The sequence below is a fragment of the Solanum dulcamara genome, chromosome 3 (assembly GCF_947179165.1).
Source record: "Solanum dulcamara chromosome 3, daSolDulc1.2, whole genome shotgun sequence".
NCBI classification, from domain to species: Eukaryota; Viridiplantae; Streptophyta; class Magnoliopsida; order Solanales; family Solanaceae; genus Solanum; species Solanum dulcamara.
Window position 1 is genome coordinate 73,544,643 of NC_077239.1, and position 12,523 is coordinate 73,557,165.

A 12,523-nucleotide genomic window follows, 5' to 3' on the forward strand; every position below is an offset into this window, starting at 1 on the left:
CTGGGAATATATCATTCTGTTTTTTCCCCCAATAGGAACAAAAGTTAGATGGGTGGAGCAAAAAGTTTACTCTTAACCATGGAAAGTGAAACAACAAAAAAAGGAGATTCATACACTTAATGGCAATCATGTCAATTGAGAAGAATCAATAAAATAATCAATGTCTAATCGTTACTCCATGTTACAGAAATTACAAATTACAGTGGCAGAAGAACTAATCAAGAATTACAAGTTTCTGGCACTTCAACCCATAAGGGAACTACAGTTAGCATTGAGTTGCCATGTTGCTGCTCAACTTTCAGATCTGCTCTTCAATGGGTGCCAATGGAGTAATTCCCAAGTAGCTTGCGTGTGACAATTTCCTCCTGAACCTCACCTTTGATTTTAATAATGTTTATTCTGTTTGTTGTCCCTTTTAAGCTGAACCTTCAACTTCTTACTACCTAATTGGCAACCATTCATCATACTGATTGCAGTTTGTGCAGCCACTGGAGAGTCATAACTTACAAATCCTGCAGAATGAAGTTTAGTCGATAAGCTAAATAGTGGGAATATTAATTTTGATTGACAATAACTTTGCATTTCAAGGTCCCTACCAAAACATTTGCTAACACCAGAAGCTTTGTCAACAAAAACCTTGGCACTCAAGACCCTGCCAAAACGCTGAAATGTATTTGCAAGCTCTTGATCACCAAATTCTTGAGGAATATGGTAAATAAATAGATTAGCACCAGGTGGACCTGTAAACAACAACATTGCTTTTGATAAGTACAGTTTCATTTCCACATGTTCAACTACCACTGCCAAGTACAATAATTCAAGCGACACCTCCACCACTCAATTGCATAAAGCGTTACCAACGACAAATATTAAAAACTTGTGCAATGTTTAATTTGAGTTCCTGTCTATATAGTACAGAATCTTCATATGCTGCTCCTCTCACAACGTTGGTTAAATTTGAAATTTGTCAATGAAAGTTCAAATCAACATGCTGTTAGACCTTACTTTCTGTAACACTTGAGGAATAGCTCTAGCCTATTCGATACTTGCTGTAACACACCATATGTATTAGATATCATTGGTCAGAGATCACATGCATTTATGGAATCCTTTATAAATTAAGTAAAATCAAAGATAATAGATTTTACTATCGTCTTCTACTTCTATTTTCTATTACTTCCTTTTCCTTGCAATAAAAGTACTAAATCACCAACCAGCACTCTGCTAATCAGCAATGATGAGGAACAATTTCCAGGAAACAATTAACCAAAATAAAGACAAGCAGCCTCATTCAGCAGAATGCCCTAACAGCCCCTAGGTTAGGGGACTGTACCTGATTAGCTAGACAAGTTCTAGAGCTAAAAAGGTGACAAAATAAAGGTTCAACAACCTTCAACCTGACCCCCTGTACTTGAACTGACACTTGAAGATGCTGCAGAATGACTGTTTGTCGTACTAAGGGGCATTGAACCGGGAGAACCACTTGGTGGTCTGGTATTCATAACGCCTCCAGGATATGGCATTGGATACTGAATCCCTGGAACAGCAGGGTAAGCGGATCCATAACTTCCAGGTGACATGGCATAATTTCTTGGGCTAATTCCAGGTGACAGATCAGGTGCACCTCCACGTAGAGCACTTGCTTGGTTTATTGGTGGGACTATATTCTGAAACGCGGGCTGATTCTGCATTGATGGTAGGCGATACTGCATGAGCCCATATGCCCCAGGAGTCTGCAAGTGAGAATATTATCTTTGCACTGACCTTAAATTAATTAACGAAACCAGAATGGGAAAGAAAGGAATGATGGAATTAAGGTAAAGGATCATCTCAATTCACATTGAGAATTGTAATAATTGCTGGAATTTTGAGGAGAGAACCATGTCAATCCAATTCATACTTTTGTAATAAGAAAATGACATTTTATTATAGCTAGTACCAAGAAGGTACAGAAAAAGTACAAAAAGGAGTATTCAGAGCAAAATACAAAGCAAGAAGCTTGATGACCAAATTTACTGGAGAATGCAAGCCAGCCAACCTGATAACCATAGCCATTGTATGGTGGCATGTAACCCATTGGTAGGGCTCCAAACAAAGAGGGATGCTGTCTAGAGTCAGAAGCACTAGAAGCTTGAGATAGAGCTTTCTGAGCCCTCCGGGCTTGCCTTTCCTTTTCAGTATCTGCCCATTTGACTACCAAAGGGACAGTAGCACCCTGGATAAAAAGTGTTTGACTAATTTGATAACAATATTTCCAAGAAATGGAAGTCATGAATAAGTGAAACTTAAAAGCCTCATAAAGAGAAATAGCACATCTACTTAAATAGCTTTGGCACCCATTCACCAGACGAACTAAGTTCTCATAGTAAGGTTATTGGCAAATTGCAACAGAAATGATGATGGATCCAGGTCATCACTCGCTCTCAACTCCAATAAACTTACTAGTGAAGTGTTCAAAATTCAGGAACAGTCCAGACAAGAGTTTACATGTGAATCAAATGGTATAGCAGTAACCAGCCTTTCTCTGGTATCATACAATAACAACAACAATATGCCTAAATCCCAAGCAAAATTTTCCACCAAAACATTTAGAGTATTAACTTCAGATGAAACACCACCTCTTAATAAACTGCTGTGAATTACAAATTCCCTTAAATAAATTAGCTCTCTGAAGGAATAAAGCCTGAATCTCATAACATGATATTTAAGTTTTTCTTTTACAGAAAATAATTCTTTCAACAAGAAAATGATTTGATATTATTCCCCAAGCATGAGATAAAATTGAATAGAAAGTTGCAATCAAGCATCTCATTAGTTCAGTCAAAAGCCTCAAGACATAACAACTCCAAGCACGAATGCCATGCTGAAATGACCTAGAAAAAAAAATCACCGGATAATGTCTTTGAATTCCTCTGAACAGCAAATATCAGCAAACAGGCCATTGTGTTGGCCCTGCAACAACAGGGCAATAAATAAGCCATTCACATAGCAGACACATGCTGACTGACAAATGACCCCAATCTAAACCCAACAAAATTGGTGCGTTCATGATGACAGATGCTATTCCTGCAAGCAGTACTTACACAAACACTGCAAAGACAGCAGGACAGATGTATAAAATAGGTCATCCCCATCCTGAATGTTTAACAAGTTCTACAGTACTAGAGGAAGGACTATCACCAGAACAACTGCTTAAAGAATACTCACACTAAAATCACTGCACCTTAATCCTATTCATTTTATGCACAATTATTAGACATATGGCCACTATGCATGCTGAAAAATCAATTTCAAGGGCCTCATATATCAGCAGTCAAAATACTTGCAGATTGAAACAAACCTCCATCTTATGCTTTCCATGGAGGGCCTCTATTGCTGCAACTGCTTGTTCTTTTTTCTCATACTTCAAAAAAGCACAACCTTCAAGAAAGAAGATAACGTAGGAGCTGAATTAATTTCTCCCACATAAAACCATTGAACTTAAGAGAGATAATACCAGGTATACCTTTACTAGTTTGCTGAGAACCTCTGAGAATCTGCAAATCTTTAATGACTCCATATTGAGAGAACAAGGCAGATACTTCAGGGTCAGAAACATTTTTCGGAAGCATTCCAACAAAAAGCTTGTGCTCTGGATTCAGGTTAAGGAAAAGAAAAAAGAAAACAAGAGAGAAAAAGTTATTTATTCTATTTAGTATCAAAAAGAATAATGATGACAATGGTAAGAGTAGAACTATAGATTGAAATAGGAGGGAAAATATGAAATGGTCGGAACAAATATGATAACAAAAGAATTTAAATTATAGTACACCTAGTCTTTCCAACTCGCCATCAGCATACTTCACTTGCAACGGACTAGAAGCCTGAATTGGAAACATAAACCAGTATGACTTATTAACAGAAAGACAAGCAAACATGTGATGCGGATATAAAAGAACTGCAGACACATGTAACCTTAACAGGCTTAATGGGTACAGGTATCTTACTCCCAGCCCAAACCAGGTGAAGACTTGATACATGAAATGCTTTTCTTTGATCAGCATTGAAACAGGTTCAAATGCTTAGTTTGGAGATAACTATACTTGAGGCATGCATACAGTTTAATAGTCAGGTTAGTGTAGGAAACCATAAGGATCCAACGTGCATTAGAAGAAATCTGGTTCTTGACCAATCTATGATGCCAAACACCTCTAAGCTCTGTGATCACTGCTTCTACAATCTTCTTTATATATTTTGGAATAATTTCCCTGCTAGTTCATTCAACCAACCATGAAACTTAGTAAGAAATAGATTACTATAGAGAGGACTTCCAGTATTCATTCTTTCTTTTTATTTTTTGGAAGTCTTCTTCTTCACTGAGAAGAAGATTAAAAAGAAACAGAGAACTAGTGAAAAACATAAGAACCATATTAGATCAACGTATCCAGCCTTTTATCTTACTTTTTACTTGAACAGGCCGCACCTTCCATACAACACCCCAGCTGGTGGCAGGGTAAGTAATGTCTAAATACTTCATCCTTTTCTCAATTCAAATTTCTCCATACAATTCTTAGTTCTCTCCTGATATGATTTGCTAATAGTTCTTACAGCTGCCACTGTACTCTCAGTAAGTCACCAGCTTGATTCTCAGGCACTCTATTTATAACTTAAACTGTAAAGAAGCTTTCGCCCATATGGATTTTGTTGTACAAACATACTGAGTAAGTTACTTTAGTCGGTTAGGACTGATCACTCATCTTCTTTTCTAGTTCCCACTATTTGGAAATATCAAATGAAATGAAGTGAAGCTTGAACCCGGAATTCAAGTCCTGATAATGCCCACGCCCAACTAGGATTCTGGTAAAGCCTTTAGCCTCAGAAAAGCAATCTGCTTCCCTACTAGAGTCCAGTAGTAAAAGCAATTTGCACCAGTTTCCAGAAAGATCCCTTTCTCATAGAACATCCTATCAAGTCACGGTTTCTCAATGGAGTATTTTATTTCCATGATGTTATGACTTTGGTTGTCCAATCACTTGTCATTTATAGTGTCATTACAAAACAGATGGTCCTACATTCTACATGCTGAAAGTTGAAACACGGAAAATTTCATAAGATTCCTCTGAAATATAGAGTCAATCAATTGAATTTCACAGCCATTATCAACCTCAACTGTCAAATCAGCAATTACGGGTCAGATATAATAAAAACTTCATGTTTCGGAATATCTGTAACAAAAGACTTAAACAAGCACAAAACCAATAGGCTATAAAATCTCTGTATTAAAACTAAAACATAGTTAATAGGACGTGGAAAACGAGATAATTAATTATCAAAATCAGAGAATTAGAGAAAGCGCAGAGATTCCATGCGATCACAAGTAACAAAATCTTCTTTAATTATTGAGGAAGTTCATCAATCATCAAGTTTAGTTTTTTACATGAACAATGCAGAGATTCCGCGGCATACAATTAACACAAATCTTCTTTAACTAATTAAGGTACATTACAGTAATGCAAATCTACTTCAATTAATTAAGTAAAAAAGGTAATGTATGTACTTAATGATTAGTAAATAGAATAAAACTGACCCCGGGAAGCGTCTTTTTGTTGTGGCATGCATTAACAGCCTTATCCGCTTCTTCTCTGGATGGACAGATCACAAAACAACAGCCTGAAAACAGCAAAATTAGGGTTTGAGTAATGCAAACACGCATCTAGAGAGTACAAATCTCAAAGTATGAGTGAAGAAAACATGTTGCTGCAATTGCACATTGGCGATCCAGAAATCAGGCGGAGAAGTAGAGAGGAAGAGAAGGTGACATAAATTTGAGAACCTCGAGAAGCACGCGTAGTCTTGTCTTTGATGATGTTGACTTCATCAATACTAGCAAACTCTTGAAACATTTCGACAAGTTGTGATTCCGTCATGTGCTTCGGTACTTGACCGACGAACAATTTCACGCTCTCCTCGCTCTGCTGCTCCCGCTCCTCCCTCTGCAACTCCGCCATTACTGCAACAACGCGGACTCTCTCTCTCTCACACACACACACACACACTCTAAAAGTCTTCGACAACTGTGTCGATCTCTTCAATTTTCTGAATATTTTCTTCTTCTTCTGCGCCGGGTCTTCGCTGATTTCGGGAAATTAGGGGATTTTTAGATGGCAAAATTGGATCTTCACCAATTTTAAATTCATATTCTCGTGTTCTTACCATACCCTTGCTTTCTCTCCTTTATTCCAATATTACCACTGAATTTCTTCAACATCAAGGAAATTTCAAGATGGCAAAATGGGATCTTCACCATTTTTAAATTAATGTTTTTGAAGTCGTTAATACCCTTCGTTTCACTAGTTTATTACAAGAATGCTACTCTAGTATTTTTCTGCTACTTGTTGGCGTGGCTCAGTTGACAGATCAGACTCGTCGGCGATGATTGTTTGTCATAAATTCGACAGAAAGACAGTAATTAACAAATACTTCATTTATTTCAAAAACAATTACCTAGTTTAATTTGATATTGAATTTAAAAAATAAAAAAAAGTTAATTTTATAATATTAAATTAAAATTATATCAAATGTATCAAAATGTCTTTTAATTTTATGATCTTAAATATGTCAAGAAAAAAATTCAAATTAAAGTGTTGACAAAAAAAGGAGGGTCATTTTTTTGACACATATTAAAAAGATAAATAGTTCATTTATTTGTAAACGGATGAAGTAATACTCTCTCCGTCCTTATTTATTTGTCATATATTTTTTAATTTGATTTTTCTTTTTATTTGTTAATTTTGACAAATCAAGAAATGACAATTTTTTTCCTCTCACACCCTTAATTTATTAACATTAAGTTAATATCTTTGAAAAATATAATAAGTAAATATGTTTAAAACTTTATCAATTAATACAAATAAAATAGTAAACTCACTATATCAATCATTATTTTTTTAGTAGATATGTCAAATTAAAATTTGACAATTAAAAAAACGATGTGATTATTAATATACGAATGAAGATCTGAAACAGCTTGCACTCGTATTTACCTAATTACCCTTTGTTTTGAAAAATGTCTGTCTTCTGGGTCCCACGTTTTCAATTGTTGTTTTTTCATTTCCTTCTCTAGAGCGGGATAATTATTAAGGTGGACCTACTTGGCTACTTTAACTGTTTTGTATTACTCAGTCCGTTAAAATCGAACTGAAATTGATCAATAGAATTCAAAAAAAGTTATTGGTTTATCGTTAATAGATTATTAATTTAGCAGTTTCAATAATAATTTTAATTTTATTTTTATTATTGAGTTATCGATTCTTAACAGTTTAAGATTTTTTTATTAACAGATTAATCGATAACCCTATAGTAATTTAATAATTTATATTTATTACCATTCAGTATATAAAATCTTTCACTTAGGATTTAGTTTTCATACTTTTATTTCTTGTTGTCTCAAACTTTTGGTTATTATTACAATATCTGACATTTGCTTTTGTGCAAGGTGGAATTTATTAACTCATGTGCATGATTCATTTAGTTTGTCACCTTGTTTCTAAGTGATTTTCAATGATTTTTTTTGTATCAAATCTTAACGGTTAAACCGATAACCGAACTGATAATGATTAATAACCGGTAATAGATAATCAATAAATCAATATCTTAATAGTTCTATAATGATTTGTCATGTTTATAAATCGATAATCGATAAGTCAAACCGATAAACTTCAAAACCGAACCGAACCGACCGATACACAACCTAATTACTAGTCATTTGGTCATATTATTTGAGGTTTTAATTTTTAATTTAAATCATCACTTGTTTATAAAATTTTGTCGAAATTTTAATTTTGAATGTCATATTTTTTTTTTGAAGTAGGATTTCAAATTTTTAATTGCAATTTCAAATCATTTTTAAAATGTAAAACTTAATTCATTAAGTCTTTATTTTACAAAATACGACTCATTATTCTAATTTTTTTAAAAAAATCATGCTCGACGTGAAGAGATTGTATATATCATGTGCAAGAATTATATTAAAGAATAACTAGTTACTATTATTATTGACTAGTGAATCTTCATAAAATTATATGTAATTAAAAGTTTGTAATAACATATAATCATAAGTATTTATTTATTAAAAAAAATTGAGATATGTGATTTATTAATGTGACGCCTTAAAATATACTACACTTTATTTATAAACTATGATTTTACTTATTTTGTAAAGATTGTATAACAATTGGGGGAGTTTTGATAGTTTTCACAAATTGTAGAGTTTTATGTCTATGAATAAATAAATAAATATATATATATATATAACCTAAAAAACGCAGTTGCATGTCCAAACAAAATTTCAACTTCAAATCAATGTGATTTCAAATCATGTCAAAAAGCGACTATTTTGATTATCCAACTCAACTATAGTTTCTTTGTATTTTAATTTTTTTAGCACAAGTAATTGATCTTAAATAACTATTTATTTCATCAATTTGGTTGAATTTTTCAGTATGAATCAATTTTTTGATTTGTATCAAATATTCCAAATATAAACAATCTTGCAATTACTTATAACAAAAATGAAAATTTTACTAAACCTGAAATAAAATAATTACACACTTTATTACATGTAAGGAAAGCGAAGCATGTTAGAGTTTAATGAGTCTCAATATACCAAGTTGGCCGTATTCCCTGTGCATATTTGATTAAGAGAAAGTATTAAGCTTGTAATGAAGGCACAAATAGAGCGGCAATTATAATCAATATTCTAAAATTCGAGAAAACGATTTTTTATGATCACTTATAAATTTGACGAAGAAAATTATTTTTTCTGATCTTTTATGTATAAAAAATAGAATTTCTTAAAAAATGACATGATACTAAATACAAGTGTATAAAGGATTACAAAATCTTTCCTTCCATACTTGAAGTCAAATTAACTTTTTAGCCTACTCGGTCAAATTCCTCAAACACCTCAATTTATAAATATATATAATTGAGGTGTTTGATCAAGGTTTAAGTAATTAATAGTGTTTTTTAATATAGTAAAAACACGTTCTTTAGATGCTACAAAAAATAATTTTTCTCTTAAAGCACTTTTGGAATATTGGTTAAACACAAAATATTGATTTAATATTGATAAAAGTGTTTTTAAAATTGATTGACCAAAAACAAATTGTTACTCTCCAAAAATATTTTTTTTTTTTTTGAAAAATGCTTTTACAAAAAAAAAACTTTTTAAGATAAATAGATTTTGAATGCTTGACCAAACAGGTCTTGACACCTTTCATTAAATCAACTATATTTATAAAAATCTGTTATATCTCTATTTTAATTTCGCTCCATCAAAATCTAGTTTGTTCTAGATATTTAAACAACTCATACTATTTGACTGTTAACCTACTGCAATCCTCCTCATTTTAATTATACAACAACCATACTTGTCAAAACTAACATTTTATTATGTAATTGGATGTCACTTTTCCTTCCCCTTTTTTCCTTCTACGTTTTTCCTCTTTTTCTTCTACTTTTTCTCCTCCACTAATTTTTGTCCCACCAAGTTGAGGAATCAACTTGTATCAATTTGTTGTTTTCTTCATTTGCAGTGGTTATAAATAGCACTGCAAATGTAAATATACATACAAAAAAAATCATCTGCTCCTTTCTATTTTCTCTTACTTTCTACTTCTTATTTTGCTAAGTTAGTTTATTTTATAACACGTTATTAGTTTATTTTATAACACGTTATCAGCACGAGCCTCCATCGCTTTGAGCTATATTTTTAAGAAGGAAACAAAAGGGATAATAATTTTATTTTCTTAAAATGTCTAATATTTCTAAACTTGAATTTGTTGCTCTTGACATATCTAGAAAAGGCTACTCATCATGGATACTAGATGTCGAAATACATCTAAAATCTATGGGTCTGGCAGACACCATCAAAGATGCCAATACGACATCTAGTCAAGACTGTGCCAAAGCCATGATATTTCTCCGTCACCATCTTGACGAAGGATTAAAATTACAGTACCTTACATTAAAGGATCCCCTTAAATTGTGAAAGAATCTAAAAGAAAGATATGACCACCTGAAGTTGGTCATCCTTCCACAGGCACGTCATGATTGGCTAAATCTGAGATTAATGGATTTTAAAAATATAACTGAATATAATTCTGTCTTGTTTAGAATTATAGCTCAGTTAAATTTATCCAGAGAAGAAATCACTGAGCAAGATAAACTTGAAAAAACATACTTCACATTTTCACCCGCGAATATGCTCCTACAGCAGCAATATCGTGAAAAAGGGTTTAAAAAATATTCTGAATTACTTTCTCACATTTTTATTGTTGAACGCCACAATGAACTGTTAATGAAAAATCATGATAGTCGCCCCGTTGTTTCTTTGACATTCTCTGAAGTGAATCAGGCAAACTATAACTAACGAGAAAGAGGTCATGGCCTTAGTCGTGATCGTGGTCGAAGAAGAAATTATAATCATGATGCTCAGCTGACATCGAGAAATGATCAGCAATATAAAAAGAAGAGTGAAAATCCAGAAGTTTTACCAAAGAACAATTCAAAAAGCATATGTCATAGATGTGGAGGTATGGGACACTGATCACGGACTTGTCGGTCATCAAAACGTCTGGTTCAGCTATATCAGGCATCCTTGAAGAGGGCAAAAAATAATCCAAAGACAAATTTTATCTCTGGAGATAATATTGAGCCTATACATCTGGATATAGCTGATTTCTTCAATTTTTCTGAAGGAAATATGAATATCGATAACCCTGATAATATTTAATATTTTTTTGTATGTACTAAATAATATGTTTGTATTTTTTTAATCCATGTAAATAAATAAAATTTGTGTAATAAGCCATGTTTTAATTATAATATTTACTTTATTTCTTTTTGAAGAAAATATGGATATGCCTCAAATTTTGTTTGGATCAATGATCAATCACGAGGATATTTGTGTAATTGATAGTGAACCAATTCATGCCATTTTTAAAGACAAGAAATATTTTTCCAACTTGCTTAGAAGAAAAGCAAATGTTACTACAATTTTTAGTAATTTAACAATGATTGAAGGCTCCGAAAGAGCTATTATATTTCTACCTAAGGGGACAAAGATTGTTATAGACGATGTACTATTCTTTTCTAAATCCCCAAGATACTTGTTAAGTTTTAAAGATATCATGTTGAGACACTAAATGAAATGAATACTGAATATCTTGATATAACCAAAAGTGTCGTAGGCCAAAAATATATTTTGGAAAAATGAATAGTGAATATCTTGGTATAACAAAGAGTGTCTCAGGCCAGAAATATATTTTGAAAAAATTATCAACTTTGTCGTCTAGCCTATATTATGCAAAAATTAGTGCAATTGAAGCACATATGATCGTAAACCAGAAGTTTATTGATCTAAATACATTTGTGTTATGGCATGATCGAATAGGTCATCCTGGATCAATAATGATGAGACGAATTCTTGAAAATTATAACATCCCTAAAAAATGCTCACAAAATACCTTAAGAATGTCTTGGAATAGGCCACTCAATTAATGCATTATCCTTAATCTTTTTGGAAAATTCGAGCTCGGAATATCGATCAGGGGGTCAAAACCTACGGGAAAATGGTCTCGGTTGATTTTTAGGACCCGTATATCGGAAGATAGATTTTTGAAGAATTCACAAAATAGTAGGGTCCGCGACATGTCTGCGTCGCGGACCTGGGTGGGTTTTCTGGCCGAGTTGAGTTTTTTTAAAGGGCGTTTTAGACCTTTCCCAAATTATTAGTTAATGAACCTAGACGTTTTTAAGACCTAATTCAACTCTATAAATTAACTTAAACCTTTAATTCTATTCATTCTTCTACAATTCATCTATCAAATATTTCTCTTCTATAAAAGGCTCTTAAGGGTTTTCATTGAAGACTTCAAGTAAATTCACTCAAGCTTTTCATCAAAACTCTCAAGTTCTTCCAAATTAATTGGTGTTCTCACTCAAGGTATGTGGGTATTGATTCATGGATCCTTTCATTCATGAAGCCCTATCAATTTCTCAAGATTTTCTATCAAATTAAAGTATGGTATTTTATGGGTTTTGTGATTTCTATTCCAATTGCATGAATTTTGATTTAAAGTAAGATCATGAGTCTGTTTTGATATAAAATGGTGGTTATTGAATTAAATTGAAGAGTTTTTCCATGAATTCTCCTATTTTGATTTGTATGGTTTATGATGTAAATTATGAGTATTTTCAATTATACCTCCTAATGATACTTTCTATATGAATTATGTATGAGCTGATATAAAGTTTATGATCATGCATGTTTTCAAGTTAATTTCATGATTCTCAAGTCAATTGATCATGTATTCATGTCTTACCCTAATTTCAAGTACAAGTTATGGTCATGAATTTTCAAAGTATGAATTATGACTATGTATTTTCATTATAATCATGAATTATAAGTATGTTTCAAATTATGGTTTTTCATGCAAGTTATGAAGTAAAGCGACCTAAGGCATAACGATATGAAATTATG

General features: G+C 32.6%; 1 protein-coding gene across 1 annotated transcript; it reads right to left on the reverse strand.

The window, feature by feature from the left end:
* Positions 1-116: 116 nt before the first annotated feature.
* Positions 117-6,158, reverse strand: LOC129882884 (RNA-binding protein BRN1). Its single transcript, XM_055957373.1, has 9 exons — positions 5,813-6,158; positions 5,567-5,649; positions 3,812-3,863; positions 3,506-3,631; positions 3,341-3,420; positions 2,039-2,215; positions 1,391-1,733; positions 597-740; positions 117-512 (listed from the first exon to the last, which is right to left on the reverse strand). Exons 1-9 carry the CDS (start codon positions 5,985-5,987, stop codon positions 385-387), a joined length of 1,308 nt encoding a protein of 435 aa, XP_055813348.1. The 5' UTR covers positions 5,988-6,158; the 3' UTR covers positions 117-384.
* Between the last annotated feature and the right edge of the window lie 6,365 nt (positions 6,159-12,523).

What these genes read in the sequence shown, in the direction of transcription:
- LOC129882884 (XM_055957373.1), bottom strand. Translation starts at nt 5,987, where the DNA reads ATGGCGGAGTTGCAGAGGGAGGAGCGGGAGCAGCAGAGCGAGGAGAGC. An exon ending in ACAAAAAGACGCTTCCCGGG is followed by an intron (nt 3,864 to 5,566) that starts GTCAGTTTTATT and finishes TTTCCAATTCAG; the next exon opens with GCTTCTAGTCCGTTGCAAGT. An exon ending in ACAATGGCTATGGTTATCAG is followed by an intron (nt 1,734 to 2,038) that starts GTTGGCTGGCTT and finishes TCTCACTTGCAG; the next exon opens with ACTCCTGGGGCATATGGGCT.